A 16,829-nucleotide genomic window follows, 5' to 3' on the forward strand; every position below is an offset into this window, starting at 1 on the left:
GTGGTGAGGGGTTTTTGTCTCTCCTGAAACTAATACAAGAAGAGCTTCTTTGCTTATTAGGTATTACTTCTGATACAGAAGGTCATTTAATGTGGGTTTCTTCTGTCCCTTTTGGGCTGTATGAACAGGATGTTGTGTCACAGGGCAATCCAAATAGAAAAGTGCTGATTTGTACCATTATTGTGAATTGCTACAGCATGGATGTTCAGTGCATGATTTAAGTGCTGCTGACAGAGGTGCAGCTAACTGTCCTCAAATACCTCAAGTTGCTGAGTGTAGCTATTTTTTAACCATTGTTAATCTTGCAAGGGGGTGACTCCTGCTTTTCCTATTCAGAAAACTGGGGATGGCCACTGAGGGGCAGAGGAATCAGAGTGCTTGAATGTCACTTTCTGGAAGTTATCTCAGTACTTGCATCCAGCTGTCATAAGTGCTTTGACATTTGTTTGACAGACCATGAATTGGATTTAAGTTAAAACATAGTGCATGAATTGGAGTAACAGCAGGTTTTTTGAAAGAGCTTTGGAGAGGATTCTAAAAAGTATAATCTGGTGATTTGCTTTTTACAATCTCAGTGGGGCTTGATCTAAAAGACAGTGCCAATAATTGCATGTATGTTAATCACCTCAAGCATAAAACCTGTGGGTTGAATCCCAAGTGAGAGGAAAGCCGTTCACATCTAGAGCAAGATCAGATAGATTATTCCACACACACACACTCCCCACCCTTCTAATGTTTAATAAGCAGGCTTCAGATTTGTGCTCCAAGGTAATGTCGCAGGTCAAAAAGAGGGGAATCAATGGATGAGATACTGTGGACTCAGGTTCCACACATGATTAAGTGAACTGCACCTCCGCCGTGGAAATATGTCAGTTGTGTAGTTGTGGTAGGTGAAGAATACCTGAGATTGTGCTTTCAACTGGAGGGGAAGATGGTGTCAATGTTGTATCAAGGTCCAGAGGCCTATTATAAAGGATACTGGGAATCTAAAAATTGGGAGAAGCTAATGTAGCGACTAGAAATAGGAGTTTTTCTTGGTGAAGCTGATGTTCTTCATGTAGACTTATCAAAGGAGCATGTTATTTCAGTGTACTGCTAATGCTACTTCAGTCTTCAAGAGTGAGCCCTGATAAAGGGAAATGCTTTTTTTTATTTTATTTTAAAAAAAGTTTTTAAGGTACAGAGGAGTCCTAGCTAGTTCCTAAAGGTGTAGCTTACCTTAAGTTGATCAAATAATAGGTTCTGTGGGACTCAAGGTATCTCTGCTGGTTGGATGATCCTCTAAACCTGTAAGAGGATGAACTGCTTTGCTTCCCTAGTTTAAACTAAAGGAGCTCTGAGGCTGCACCGGTTTGGATACAGCTATAAGTGAACCAGCAGACAAAACCTGACAGTGAGGCTGGCCTTTGAACTCCAGAAAGTGCCTGACTGTGTCTTGTGCTTGAATGTAAATGTTCCTTGTTTGTATAAACTTGGGATCCAGAACTTCAGGTTTGTGTTAGTTGGCCAGAGCTCAGATCATATCCATGTTGTGCAGTGTCAACACAGAAAAAGTAGTCAAGCTCAGGTCCAAAACAGAGCCTCTTTTAAGCATAGAGTAGGTCCCAGTGTCAACAAACTAATCCATTAACTCCCCCACCTGACAGATTAACCCAACTACTAGGGTTTTCAGAGGCTTTCTACAGCTCTGGCTCTATTTTAGTCTTGTTTTATGTCTCTTAACAAATGCTTATCTAAACAATTCAAAGGCAACCTGCTTCTGAAACCCTTTTTTTCCGTGCATGGGGTGTAAGTTGTGTGTCAGCCAACTACAGCTCATCACAAAGTCTCAGTAAAATGGGACATGTGGATTTACAGATGCCATTATTGTATCTCTTACAATTCTTGCTTGTTCCAGCATAAATCAGGGTTAGAAGTGCTTTGCAGATGTCAGAGTGAATGTGAAAGGCACAGTCTTATGAAATTAATTATTTTTGAGTTTTTTTTTTTCATTTACTTGGTAATCTGTAAAATCCAGTAATTTGCAGTGAGGGTTCCTGTCAGTAGTTTGAATTAACAGTGTTTTACTGTATTAATTTTTTTCACATCTGGCAGCACTGCAGAATACTGCCTCTTTGTGGCAACTGCTGTTGGAAGCATTTTCTTATCTCTCAAAATATAATTTCTGTCTCTGTCCCAGTCTTGCAGAAATAGTCTCTCAATCAAAGGTTAGTTCTTGGATCAAACTTAAGGATATGGTGATGAGTGATATTTAGTAAGAAGGATACAGGGTATCAATTAGTGCAACATGTGGGGGAAAAAATCTTTTTATTGTGTAGTATATTTTAAGTATGCTTGTGGTATGTTTGCATATTGGATTCTATATTATGGATATTTTGGTAGCAGTCAAGCAGTCCACTTAACTGTTTACCGCTGTAGTTTGCATGGGTTGATCCAATATGGCATTCAAGTTATGACAAGATTCTTAATATAACACTTTTGCCTGTATTATTGAGATTGAAAATCAAATTTATATGCAGATTAAAACGTGTAGTGCTTTTGGAGCTGTTTGAGGTTCTATAAAAACTTCACCTTTTCTCTCGGTGTGTTCTTCCCCACATTAAAGGTATGAATAACTCATGAGAAACGTTGCCACCACTTTACATAGTAGTGATGCTTTGGCATCTTGAACTTGCAAGAGTTATCTTGGTGAACTGATGTTTTCTGGGTTAGTTTGTTGATTTTAGCTGTAGGATATGCCTCTCTAGCTATTCTTCTAAATAGTGACTGCTGTGGTACTCGAGAAGATGTTTAGCTTTAGAAAGCTTACTTGTCACATGCTGCTCTGCAGCTCTCATATGGTAGTGGACCTTCTGTATCCTTCAGTTTCTTTGACCTGTGTGGGAAAACAGGACATTGACATCTGAGCACAGGAATATCCTGAGTTGTGTTCTCTCACATGCTCTTCCACAAGGAGGGAGATAAATGCTGGAGCTTCCTAGGCTTAACGTAGCCTTTTCCTGGGTGCACATATTACTGTTACACAGGTAAAGTGAGTACTCCCTTGTCTGCCTGCCTCTTAAAATGAGACAGAAACTGCCATCAATTCTTTCAAGGAACAGAGAAGGATTTGCTATTTCTTTCATCTCCTTTCAATGTGTGTAGCTCATTTGTGGGCCACTGATTGTGAAATGGTGAGACTGACAGATGTCTTGGGAGAAAGAAGTGGCCTGTGTAGTGCAAGACAGGTGGGTGAATGTCTTTTTGCAGTCTTCACTCTTGAGCTAAGGCTGAGTAGAGAGGTAGGAATACAAATGAGCTTTTTGTTTAGTATTTTCTTCATACAGGCTCATGCTTATACAGTGTGAAGTGTGATTTGCCAGCTGCATTCTGGTTTGGCTTTTGATGGAAAGGTGGAAGAAGGGACATAACTGTTCAGCGGCTGCTGTTTTCTCTGTGCAGGGAGCCTGGGTACACAGCAGTAATCTCTGAGCCCCGCTTTGCTAAGTTGGGCATCCAAAGGGAAGCCCTTGCGGTCTGTACACACAAGATGTGCAAGATTTCAGATTGCATTAGTTGCAAGCTCTAAGTGCATGTGCTGGCTTTCTTTCTGACCTGTGATGGTTCACCTTGGGGTTGGTTGACAGCCCATTACAGTCATGAGCTGTGTTTCATGCTTTAGAGTAGCTGCTTTTCCATGTGCCTTCATTCATCCAAGGTACGATTGCGTGTCAGTGTGTTACTGCTCCTGTTTTGTCTTTTTCTCCAAGCTGTCTTTCTTGTTTCAGGAAGGAAAACAGTCAGTCTCACACAATCAGAATACTGTCAGACCCATCATCTTGACTACGCATTCTTCCAAAAGGCAGTTGCTACTAAATAGAGAAAATAGAGCTGAATGTGATTTGCCTTAGTTCAGCATAAACAATGGAAAATGAGACTGAAGTAAAATGAGAGTGTACGGTAACTAGAAAGCCAGCGGAGTGAGATGCATGCTAACAGTGTGTGCAAGGTGACCTACGATCTTTAGCAGCTGTAAGGGCCAAATTCTGGGTAAGCCTTTCTGTAAGAGTTCGCTGTTACCAGTGAGAAGATTATTCCAGTCAACGAATTTGGGGGTTTTATCTCAGTTTTAATTCCCAATGGGATTTATACTTGTGTATCTGTTGTAGGCTTGATACATAGGTATAAAGTGGTCATGACTTATTGTTAGGATTGACTTTTTACTTTAATCTGTGAAAGGTAGATGACAGAAATAAAGTCCTTTCGTATATTCTTTAGTCTTTTCTGTAAAAAGAGCTTTTTTTGCTATTTAAATAAAATTGCTTCTGCTTTTTAGAAACAATTTAATATGCTGTGTTCTGCTTCTGGGGAGAGCCATTCTTAGGTGAGACGTGCCATTTTAAAATAAAATGTGACTTTAGTGGGGCTTTTCTACTTCTGCTATTTCATATTCAGTACTTAAAATGATGTAAAATATAGAAGCAAGAAGACTGCAAAATTATTTATTTCCTAAATAGATTAAAATTTAAAACCATACGGTATTAACCTTTGACCTTTAAGATCTACAATGTCCCCCATTATAGTATATCTGGCAGTCTTCTAGACAAGAAGTACACACAGTTATTGCAGTAATTTGCATTAATAAGGAAGATTTCTCCTAGAAGGAACCAAGTAAACTTCATGGCTCTTCTAAAAACCTGCTGCTTCACCCCCCTCCCACGCACCCTTCCAGTGAAATCAACTTAACTTTGCTCAGAAACTTGCAATCTGTTTGGTTTTCTAAACAAATCTCACATAAAATTAGTACTAGGCTGAAAGAAAGATAATTTTCTGCTTTGGCTATAGACCAGGAAATACGTGTAGTAAATCTCAGCTGAAATTGGTGTGGGTGCAAAGAATAGCATCCTCTTTGAGATCTTGTTTTGCATCTCATTTAAAATGTGGCACACCAAATACAAGTCCTTGTGTTGAAGTCATTTGAGCCATGCTTAATTTTTCACCCAAATAGGTGGCTTTGTGTTTCTGATGACTGTATTTTCCCTCTTGTTATTTTGGGACTTTAGTTTATTTCCAGTGAAAAGGGAAGAATATCCACAGTGTTGTTTAATGCAGCTTCTAGACTTTCTTGGAGGTTAAAAAACATTAAGGAATTTATAAGCAATATTAATTTTGCCTCATTTTAGACTTAGTGATGTGCTAGCTGTAGTAGAAATTACTTTAGACAGTAGTGTTCTCTAAATGTTGTCTTTTGGCTAAAGTCTGTTCTGTTCAAGTGTGTTGACAATTCAAAACACAGGAATCCCCTTTACGCTTTCAACACTCAGACCTCATTTTTGTCACTAATGTGACATTATATAATGAATATATGATAGGTATTGTGACATTTACATTAAAAAACTTAGCATAATTAACTTGTGCTGACAGTGCAATCCCTTCCTTTTGGAGGTTCAATAAACAAAACTTATTAAATTATGAACTGTGGTGGAGGAGCTCTGTTGTGGACTAAGTGCTTGTCTTCCTTTTTGGCATAGAAAGGTGACTATATTGTATGATTTAAAAGGGCAAAATATTCACCAATAAGATTATAGAAAGGATTTCTTAAGGTACTAAAGACTTCTGCAAAAGTTGGTCAAATGCCAAAGTATAATGACAAGATGGATTGAACAGTATTATTTAGGTCTTGACAGACTACTGAAAGAAGTAAAGATGAGTTTGTTGGTGACAGAGCAGGGATACAATTACTAGGAGGTTTTTTCTTTATTTTCTACTTGGAAAATACTAGAAGTGGTAGACTAGCAGAACAGAGTAGAAAAGCTTTGGTGTTTAGTTTGGTGACTAAAGCTGAGAGCATTTGAGGAAAAGGTATTCTATAGAAATATTCCAGTTGCAAATAGCGGGGTTGGACTCTTTGATATTGGGTTTCATCAGTGCACAGGAGCAGCATTTTAAAGCAAAAATAATTCTGTGTTGTGGAAACCTTGATCAAAAATTTTACTCAGAAATTGAAAGAATTTTAGGATATTCTTGTTTATAGTGCCAGGTTATTGGAGGGATCTCTTCCAGATACACACTGTAAAGCTCATCACCCCTGAGCCTTCTCTTCTCCAGGCTGAGCTGGCCTAGTGTTCCCAGCATCTCCTCTTGTGAAAGATGCTCCAGTCCCTTAATCATTTTCATGGTCTTGAGCTGGACTTACTCCAGTAAGTCTGTATCTTTCTTGCACTGGGGAGCGCAAATTGGATGCAGCACTCCAGATGCAGCCTTGCTTGTGTTGATTTCTTTGCTACAGCATAAAGCTAAGATGTCTGTGTTGTACTATACTTGGTATGAGCACTTGCATAATTAGCTTTATAATGTGGCTCTTTGTCAAGGAGAGAATCTGTTTTAAATGTTAGTTGGTACTTAAAAAAATAAAAAAGTTTGTGGGTTTTCTCCCCACCTTCCTGTAATGCTAATCTTCTGCTGAGACTGCAGGTACAAGCAGCTTAGCTATCATGTGAGTGACTAGGAAATACACTGCTTGCCCTCATTTCTGGTGTTGATGCTCTTGTTCATTTTAAAATTCAGAAGCATTGCTTGCGTTTCTTGAAAAACATTTTATTTGCTTGTTCTTCTGTGTGTGGGGGGTTGTGGTTGTTTTTTTGGAGGTTTTTTTTTGTAAAGGTTAAAGTAAAAAAAAAATTCAATGTGGAAGTTTTAATTGGATTTAAAACAGACTGTAAGAAGTATTAAGATTAGAGTATTACTCAAACAATGCTTAATCATGTATTGTAAGCCTAGGCTTTCCTGTTAAGTGTGTTAATTTGTTGAGCAGGAGTTTAGGGAACCATATTATTCCTTGTAACATCTCTGAAAGCTTAGATTTTGTATTCGGTTTGAGATTTAGCAAAGAAGTGTTTACTCATTAAGGCAAACACCTGAACATCCTCATTTAAGTTATTTCAGTTGAGGCCAGAAGTTACTTTAGGCTGAAAAACTATTTGGTTGTCTCCCCTTGCCCCCCCAAATGTAGCTTGTTACACTTCCTCTAGAGGATTTGCCTTTGTGTCTTTCCAAAATGTGTAATCGAGATCTACTGAAAAAAAGACATTTGAGCATTGTTTATAAATATTTATAAACTGCTGTGATACTCCCAGATCAGAGGTGATTTAGTAATGTGATGAAAAATTATTTCCTGGGAAAAACCACACAAGTTCCTTAGAGGTTAATATAATATTAGAATGCAGACTGAGAGTCTTATAGGTAAATAAACCACATGAAAAACAAAAATTAAAGTCAGTGCTGATTTTGAAATATATGTATATTTGAAATTAAGCGTTTGCCAACCCCCAAAAAGTCAGAGGTAGTGACGTTACCTCTGGTAACTGGATGGGGGTCCAGTTAACCCCAGATTTAGGGGTAAATTTCCCCCTTTGAATATATGCTCACAGTCAGCAGTGGTGGCTGAATCAAGGGGATAATGTTCTTTACCAGGGGACCACAGATTGTATGTATGAAAAACAGTGCTAATGTTGACAACGTTTCCAAAAGCATTTTGATGAAGACTTGAAGAGAGAACTTATTATGACATTGTTAATTACAGTTGTTAACTTGATGCTTGAGAACAACTGGAATGGCATCTCTGATCTCCTAGTATCTTCGTCATTTTGTGTCTTGGACCACTGTGGCCCTACCATGGAGGCATGTCTACTGGCTCCAGCAATTGCTTAAACTAAGAGGAAATAAAACTATTTTATATCCTGTGTTTCTCCCGTGAAGTGTATGGGTGTGAAAAAAGTTAATTGGAAAAGTTCTACTTATTTCCCTGCGGGTGTGCCTTTCCTGAAGTGAAGCCCTTCTGTGCTTTTAGAAAGTCAGAGAGGCCTTTGCACTTGAAGTGCTTTGTGAGGGAAGAGCTGGACAGGTATCCCAGAGCCTGAACAGAAGAACATGTCCCAGGGCACTGCTTACTCTGTCTCTGAGCTGCAATGTGTAAGCGTAACCTCAGTAAGCCCTGCCTCGCCATTTCTTGTGCTTGCTTGTGCCCAGCAAGGCTTTGGTACAAGGACTGTAGATGAAGGTACAGGGGAAATTCTTAACATTCTGGTGAAAATGTCAGAAAGACTTACACGTGCGTGTGGGATGGAAGAAAGTCTTGCCAGTCGTTCCTCACTATATTTTAGCCAACCTTCAATTTTAACGTATGTTCTGGGCCTTGCAGATGGGATTAGTGAAGACTATGTATAGTTCTTTGGTTTTGTGACACATCTTTCTACAAAAATGGGGGTAATTTTATTTAGAAGTACATTTTTATAGCCTTTATTAACTCATTGTTGATATTCCTTTTCAACTTCCGTAGCAGACCTGAAGAGTCAAACCAGAACATACTGTTCCATTGTGTCCTTTGTTAGCTGTGTGATAAGCAGGTGTCTCACTGGAGGAATCTTGCCATCTTTATTTCACCTAAGCTTCTATCCCATCTGCTTGGTTTTGTTGGCTTCTTTTTGTTGAAGTGTTGTTTCTTTGAATGAAGAGTATGTTCTAAACTTTGATAGTCTAACCAAAAGAAAAAAAAAAGAGCAATACCTTAGTTCCATGTGGTGTTGCTTTTTTTTTTTGTTTGTTTGAGAACCTGCAACCAGATGGTTGGAGGAAGGTAAACATTGTATAATAAACCTCACCCAAACCCCCAAACAAATGCAACAAAAAATAACCAACCACATCCCCCATCATCATCTAAGTAGCAAATTAATTGTTATGTTTAGAAAATAGTGTTTGTTTCCTGCCCCCTCCCCCCCCCTTCTATTTGGAGCACTTAATTGTATGCCATAGCAGTGTTGCTTAGAGGTGTTTTTCTGAGACAGAACCAGTTTGTATTTCACATAGTATCATTCAGTTGACACTTAACATGGATGAAGAGGCAGTAATAGTTGCCTCTTTGGTATAATGTGATAACTTCTGTGTGTTCGTAATTATTATGTACATTGCTAGGAGCTCATAAGAGAGCTGAAAAAACTGTGTGATGTTTTGGAAACTGTAACTCAATGTGGAGATGGACATCTTTATGATTGCCCAAATAATTACATAAATCAAATTACAGAAATTAAGAGCTAAATTTAGTGAAATTCAACAAAATTAATAAGTCACATGAAAATAAACTGGAACAAATTTATGATAATTCATTAATGAAATAAGTGGACCAAGCTCTAGTTCAAACTTTATAGTACCTTCTTCATAAGGCTGACTACTACTTTTTCGCCTCTGTTGTTCTTCACAGAAAGGGGGAATAATGATATTGTGGTGACATCTAAATCTTTTTCCAGTCAGTCTGGGAAATGTTTGAAAGGTATATGCTTATTTTTTTTTTTATGGTGTCTTAAAATAGTTCCAGGTTTCTTAGTTGGTAGTACAAAATATTTTTGAGTGTTACAGGAGAGTATGTTTTTGGCTCATACACAGTCGTGGGGATTGTGTTTTGCAAAGTTTTGTAAACTCATGGCATAAAATCATAAATGCCTAAACCTGATTTCACCTGAGTTAGTGTGTTTTTTCTTGTGGAGGACAACACTGAGATCTTCCCGCAATATTATTTAATATCCTAGATAATTTATCTTTTGCATTTATTTTTAAATTGGGCGTGTTTGCTTTCAGTGCATGGAACTTGAAAAATAATTCTAAAATGAATCATTCAAGTTGTGCCAGGGGCGGTTTAGATTGGATATTAGGAAAAATTTCTTCACTGAAAGGGTTGACAAGCATTGGAACAGGCTGCCCAGGGCAATGGTTGAGTCACAGTCCCTGGAGTTATTAAAAAAACCTGTAGATGGTGGTGATTAGGGACATGGTTTAGTGGTAGACTTGGCAGTGCTAGGTTAATCATTGGATTCAATGATCTTAAGGGTTTTTTTCCAACCTAAATGATTCTGTGATTTTCTTCTCTGATGTTTATGGTAGCAACTTTCTAATTGTTGGGCAGATGTGCCTGTCATTTCAACACACTTGGGAAAAGTGTCAGTGCTTTAAATTTATGTTACTTTTTTTTATTGTTTCTGCTTTCAGATATTCCTCATAGTTAGTTATATCCAGGACAGAGTATATAATGGGGAGAAAACTGGATCTTTCTGGCTTGACTGATGAAGAAGCAGAGCATGTGCTCCAGGTGGTTCAACGAGATTTCAGCCTTCGTAAGAAAGAAGAAGAAAGGCTGAGGTAAGACTAAAATAATGATTAAAAATGTTGGTCTCTTTGGATTGTTATAAACTGTCTGTGGGGTAAACTGGAGAACACAGCTCTTGTTGTGGTGTTCTGTGCATTAATAATCATTCCTATCCCAGAGGCAATAAAGATCCAGACTCTTCCACATGAATTCAGTTATTGCATAGTAATTCACTTCTGTGTTTAGTCTATCCTGGCCTAAACCACAACAGTGGCCTCTAAATAATCTGTGTATATCACCTGGGTAGAGACTAAGATTATCCTGGGAGAATTTTTTGCTTTCTGTAGTCTGTTCCTTTCCTTTTATTCAGAAACCTTGTCTATATGCAGACATGTGAAGGTGAAGAAATTAAGCCCCTCTCCCTCCCCTGAAATAATCAATGGGACATATTATTCTTTGTATTGAGAAGTTATCTTTGCTTTCAGTATTCTGTTGTACAAAATGATTGCAAGCAGAAACAACCTGGAAGAAAACAAATGGAATTTGTTGCAAGGTAACTTTCTCAGCCCAGGAACTTTGCTATGTGACAAGGGAACTACTGACAGACACCTGAATTGGTAGATGCAATGTGTTTCTTGTAGTTTCAACAATATTTTCTTGAATTATTATGTCTGATTTTTTTTATTACCTTCTTTGAACACATCTTTATTCTCCAGAATACTGTGAAGTCTCTATCTATAACTGACAAAGACACTTTCTCTTACCGTACTACTAGTATCACAAGTATCATCTGTTTTTTTATCATTTAGTATCAAGCTGAAGTCAACAGGGCAGGAAGATGACTGAAATAAACACAAAACTAGGCATATATTTTATGTGCAGTTGGAACTGAGAAGCATCCTGTCTCTGTCAATTTTCTGTTACTATTTTCTGAAACTACTTGGAACATTAGGAACAAGAAAGAAGGCTTGTGGCATTGGCTTAATTCAGTTTCAGCATGCTGTACAAGCTCTTGCATGGCTTGGTAGCGCAAGCTTGCTGCAGGGAGAAAAGACTGGATGAGGATGGCATGTGGGTTATTTTTGTGTGTGTGTGTTTTGCCATGGGTTGTACTGGTTGCTGTTGGTAATCTTTCACAACAAAAGAGATTCTAGAACCAAGAGATTCACAACCAATTGATTCTAGAAACAGTTTAAGGAGAGTGAGTGCGGGGGCTTTCTCTTACTTTTTTACGTGACGGGTTATATCTTACTGGAGCAAGCATGTCACAGTTGGGAAGTGCTAGGGCATCTAGTGAGAGAAGGAGGGGGAAAGATGTAAAGCATGCCTGCAGAAAATTGATTGGAAAGCCTGGATAGATAGATTTTTTTCTGGTGTTTGTGTTTTACTGTTTTGCTGCTGAAGTTGTCCATGAGACTTGGTAACTGGAAAACTGTTGTGAGGAGGGGGATAAAAACACTGGAAAGATAGGAAAAACACATGTGCTAAACTCAGCTTATATATGAGTAGGTACATTTTTTTCTCTTGTAGTTCATGCCTTCTGCAAGTATCAAAGTATGTTGAACTGCTGCGAATAATGATCTGTACTGACAAATTCAAAGTTCTGAAATTTAGGCTGATATTTATGATAGGAATGTAAGTAATTTTAATGGCCTTAAATATTGCTAGTGAAGTTCAAAGCTTAAAAGCTGTGACCTTTTTTTTTTCGAATGGCAGAGTTACAAGGAAGTATGTAGCAGCATATCTTTTTGTCTTACTATGTAATAGAAAATGTAATTATATAAGAAACTTAGACCTTGCTATAGATTAGATTTGCAGCCTGTAAGAAAGTAGATTAGTTCCTGTGTCTGCTTTGATGGCCTATTGCATTTGTATTTAGGAAGTTACCAACTGGCAAAGTCTACAATATAGTTTCACTTCAGACATATTGTCAAGCAATGTTGTTTAATACAAGAAACTGGCATATATTGTTTATGTATTAGACTGCTGCTAATAAATTCAGAACCAGGTTATATCTGAGGGTAATTTCTTCCTCCTTGTAATTAATTCCAGGTAGTAACATTAGTCTTCGGATGGAACTGTTGGAACTTTTGTGTGTGATACCTTCTTAAAATAGGGTTTCTGTATAATTCTTCATACCATAAATAGTTTTATTTTTGGGTGTTACTCCCCACAAAGCTGTAAGAAGCTGTTTCCCAGATCTCTCTCTGGGATTATTCCCATTGATAGCAATTATTTCTAAAGATCAAGAACTACTTAAGGGAACATATGACAGATTTCCACTATATCAGGAGAACAGTGAAAGCTAAGAAAACTGTAAGTGGCTGATGGCTTCAATTTTGCTTTGCTAGCAGAAGCTGAAGACTTAATGAACACACTAAAGAAATTAAGTTTATCTTCACTGCTAATAAATGTTTTTAAGGTAGTAAATTAAAATGGCAACTGTTTTAGAGCTAATACACCAATGCCTTGTTAACTGGTTTTTCCATATTCTGTACACAAAATGACATAATGTGTGGAGAAAAGCCATACTGATCATCTGCATTTTCTGCTGCAAAGCTGTTTTGAATCTCTCTGCAGTGAGAATTTTTAGCAGTGGTTCTCTAATTAAAATCTTTCTCCCAACTTTATGCTAGTGTTATCAGACAGGCTGCTCTTGTATGTCTTGTGAAAAAATTAGTTGACTAAAAATGGTAAGATAACAATAAGATAACTGTATGTAAATAGTTAGCAATTAGTGTGGTTGATTTATTATGTCTTACTGCTTCATATTGGTTCAGTTTCTTTTTTGCTATGGCTCTTAGCCTGTTATCAGATTAATAATATTTACTGTTCTTTGTTGCTTATTCGCCCATAATCTTTATATTTTAATTATGTGTTGGTTTTGTTCTTTGGCAGTAGTATTATGTTATTATTTACTCCAATGTTAGTGTAATCATCCAGAGTCTTTGATGCTAAAATTTTAACACAGACTTGTAAATAGATGGGCTTGGTTTTCTGTGAAGCAGTTGAAGCAGGCAAACCAGGCAGGTCTGGCATAATTAAGAAGGTGATTGAGTGGCATGGGTGCTCAGGACTAGGCTGTGGTAGTACAGCCTTGTGTAAGTCACCACAGAAGCTCTGCAGGCTGTCTCTGGGCTACTGGGACACTAGCAATCGTAGCTGGCTTCTTGAGCAAGTTGACTGGACACACTAATGGTTTGTGTTCTCATGGACAAATTTATTTTCTTAATCTTGAATTTCAGACTTCATGCAGCTGCAGAATGTCAGCAATGGGGAAGACTGGACTGCTTTGAGGGTTGAACTTCTAACATTTTGCTATGTATAACAACTTTTATTTGCAGTTTGTGAGTTTTGGGGTTTTTTATTTTTTTTTTAGAAAGAAATGGCAGGAGAGCTTACAAGGCCAAATGTGCGTTTGAGATAAGTCTCTTTACATAAACAGATGTGTAAATGAGACTGCTGCCTTTTATATTTTTTTTCCATTTACTACCTGTGCATTCCATTTTCCTGGCTGTCTAAATGTGTCATTATTTATTCTCCTCTGCTGTTGGCAAAATCAGTTCCCCCTTTGGTTGTGTTTTTACAGTTACCCCTGTATCTATAAACATGCTTGTCTGTTTGTTTTGGGTCAGGAATGCTGAGAAGTCAGGGTGTTTTAAATAAATGAAATCACCATTTTATAGAAAAAAAACCTGATGGATCATGTTACTGTGGTACATGTTCCCAACCTGTTAAGTTTTAGCCATGTAGACAGGTTAAAAGATGGCTGTCCTGACACTTAATTTAACATTCAGAAGGACTGCAAAGGAAGAAAAGTTAGAAGGCTGGGAAAGGGGTTCGACAGAAGGGACCTCAGTGCTGATCAGCTGCCAAGAGAACAGATGCTTTACCTGTCAGCAGCCACTTTAGGACGCCATGGCCTAAGCAATTTAAGCCATCTTCCTATAACCACTGGCAAACCAAAGTTTCCATCACCATATTGAATGCTGAATTAGCCATTTGTGTGGTGGTATTCTAGTGATAAACCTGAGAAACTTGTATCGGGCAGGGATGAAATATGTTTCTTTGCAGGGGACATGATTCTCTTTTGTTTAATAGAACTGCTGTAATCACCGGGGAAAAAATCTATTTACAAGGGAAAATTACTGACCTTCTGCTGCCACATGGACGTGTGATCATAACATGTTAATTGATTAATATGGTTACATGGGGTCACTGAAACAGCACCAGGGAAGTGTTGAGAGTTGACTGCCACCCACAGGCAAAAACATCACCATGTCTTGCCTGATGTGTCTTTCATAGCTGGGTTGCTGAATATCAACTTTGTTGTCTTTATGCAGTTGTGTTTTGAGTTGTGATAAAGACAAACTGCAGTGATTGAGCAAATCTTCAGAAGTGCTTTATTTGCAGAAAAAAGAGATGTGCATCCTCACTGTGGAGGGCCCTCTTCACTCTGGTTGGTCTGATTTTCTTTTAGCCAAAGAATTGGTAAGGGACTAGGATAGGGCCTTGTGTAGAAGGTGATTAGATGTTTTAAATTGAGAGTTGCTTTTCCCTGTGTGTTTTTTTTTTTTTCTTTCTGCTCATTTTGAGTTGTAGCCCATTGTGGCATGAGTAGACTCCTGAAGAGGCTTCTTAAGAAACAAATTCTCATACCTGACATAACCCAGAATTCAGTTTGATGCTTTTGCACGTCAGACTGTAGTAGACTTAAGTGTATTTACAGTATGTGGCATGGGTCTTGTAGTGGCTAAAATATTAAACTCCTTCCAACCTCTGTTAATTGAAATATTGTCTGTGTGAGTCATATCAAACTGGCAGATGCCAAGTCCGACATTTGGATAGCTATCTGTTGATTCTGCATATCTTGTTCTTCCTTCCTGTGGCAGGCTTGTTTGTTTTAAGGTATTTGATGCAAAAAACCAACCCAAACCAATTGTCTTCCCTCTTTTCCTTGCTTCCAAACAGAACTATTTTAAAGCTGTTTTCCTTGTAGGGAAGGAATGGGAGATTGTTCTCATCTCCACAGGCTGCAGAGTTCCAGCAGATGAACTTCTCTGATGAATACCTTGTTGCTCCAAGTGATTTCATAAGGTCAGCCTGCTTGCTCTTCACTGATGGACAGTGTGGGGAGAGCACAAGGAGCATTCCTGTCCTTTACTCTGATTTTTTTTTTTTTTTTTTTTTTTTGCAGCAAGTAGCCAGCATTCTAGTTCCTGTGTCTGCTCATTAACTCCTCAAGGGATCTGGAGGAGGCTGTAACATACCACTACATATCCCTGCTTTTACCCATGAGGCTTGAGAGTAAGGCCACGCTGTGCTAAGGAGAATAGGTACCATTTCTTTATGGGCTGTCCTGGCACATGTATTCTCTCCCTGTGATAAAAGGTCTTAGAATGGTTTATTCCTTCTCTGAGAAAAGTGCTCTTTGTGATTCCCACGTTAACACAGCAACGTACTTTTCCAGTGTAAAGCTCTGCTGAGCCATCATAAATTTAGCACTTGTGTCTAAACTTATTTTTGAGTGCAATGAATGATTCATCAGAATCATAATTGCAACTTACTATGTTATTTTTCTGCTGCTTTGGCTTATAAAACAAGATTAAAATATATCTAGGGCAGTACAGCTGTTTCCTGGAATTAAGGGTTCATTAACATAATTAAGGCCAAGACATCTTTATTTATACATTATCACCAATTTTGTTGTATACTGTTTCAAGATGCAAAGAACTTGTTTCCTGGCTCGTGCAGGCTGTCAGGATAAAGAGTTGTCAGTAACTTCATTTCTGTACTAGATGCTTTACACTGTTACTGTGTAGTCCTCTCTCAACAGCAATGTTTAATATTTTAACAGGTAGACTTTAGCTGTATTCTCAGGTCAGGATAAATTGCTTATCAAAAAGTAGTGACCTGGATGAATTCTGCGTGAAAGCCAGACAGCTAATGGTTGGTTTTGCTGCAGAGTCAGTAAGGATGCCCTTTAAAACCAATTAGAAACTGTTACTCATCACTAATTTCAAGAATCATTGATCTAGGTATGCTGTGTGCTATCCAATAACGCTGTGTTGGGGTTGGTCAAGGAAGTAGGTATCTTAGCAGTGATACAACATGCCACATCATGTGCAGTGCAACAGCATTTAGTCTGTCGTTCTGTGATTTGCACAAAACTCTCTGCTCTAACGCCACAGGGTCCTGGTGTAAAATTAGTGTGTAGGTTCTGCTGTCTGTGTTGGTCACTGTTCCACCTATAAGCAGAGAAGGTGAGAACAGTGGACAAGAAGGTGGGATTTAGTTGATGTCTTACAAGAAAGAAATTGGGGCACTGGAAAAAGTCTGGCATTAGAAGCAAAGAACTTTCAGCTGTTTAAGTTACAGGTTTGGGTCCAAATTTTTTCTGCCTAATAGAGGGAAAAATGCTAGGCTACTTCTGAAGAGTAGCTTATGCTTAGGTGCATCTAAAAACAGTTCTGTGCATCTTGGTTGTGCATACTTGTGACTATTGACTATAATGGGAACCCACTCTGACTGTCCCTGTCATTTGAATGCCATATAGATGCTTTAAGGGAAACCTAGATGGAACTTTTCAGTAAGTTCTTTGGCAAAAGCAGGACCTCATTCCTCAAACTGTCATTCTTGAATTTTAATACAGGCAATTCCAGATGTGAGTTTTGGCTTTTTAAAAATGTATTTCCAAATGCAGTTTCAACACAGA

At 38.2% G+C, this 16,829-nt stretch overlaps 1 protein-coding gene across 5 annotated transcripts in view; it reads left to right on the forward strand.

The window, feature by feature from the left end:
• The window catches only part of MYRIP (myosin VIIA and Rab interacting protein), a 237,445-nt gene that overhangs the window by 4,274 nt on the left and 216,342 nt on the right, over positions 1–16,829 (forward strand). For all 5 annotated transcript variants that reach the window (XR_008747648.1, XM_055807057.1, XM_055807053.1 and 2 more), the window contains exon 2: positions 10,018–10,167. Coding sequence is in view for 4 of the 5 variants with exons in the window: in XM_055807057.1 (XP_055663032.1) it covers positions 10,058–10,167 (110 nt within the window). In the remaining variant the exon portion in view is untranslated. The remainder of the gene's footprint in view (positions 1–10,017; positions 10,168–16,829) is intronic.

Source organism: Falco peregrinus, chromosome 5, assembly GCF_023634155.1.
Source record: "Falco peregrinus isolate bFalPer1 chromosome 5, bFalPer1.pri, whole genome shotgun sequence".
Taxonomy (NCBI): Eukaryota; Metazoa; Chordata; class Aves; order Falconiformes; family Falconidae; genus Falco; species Falco peregrinus.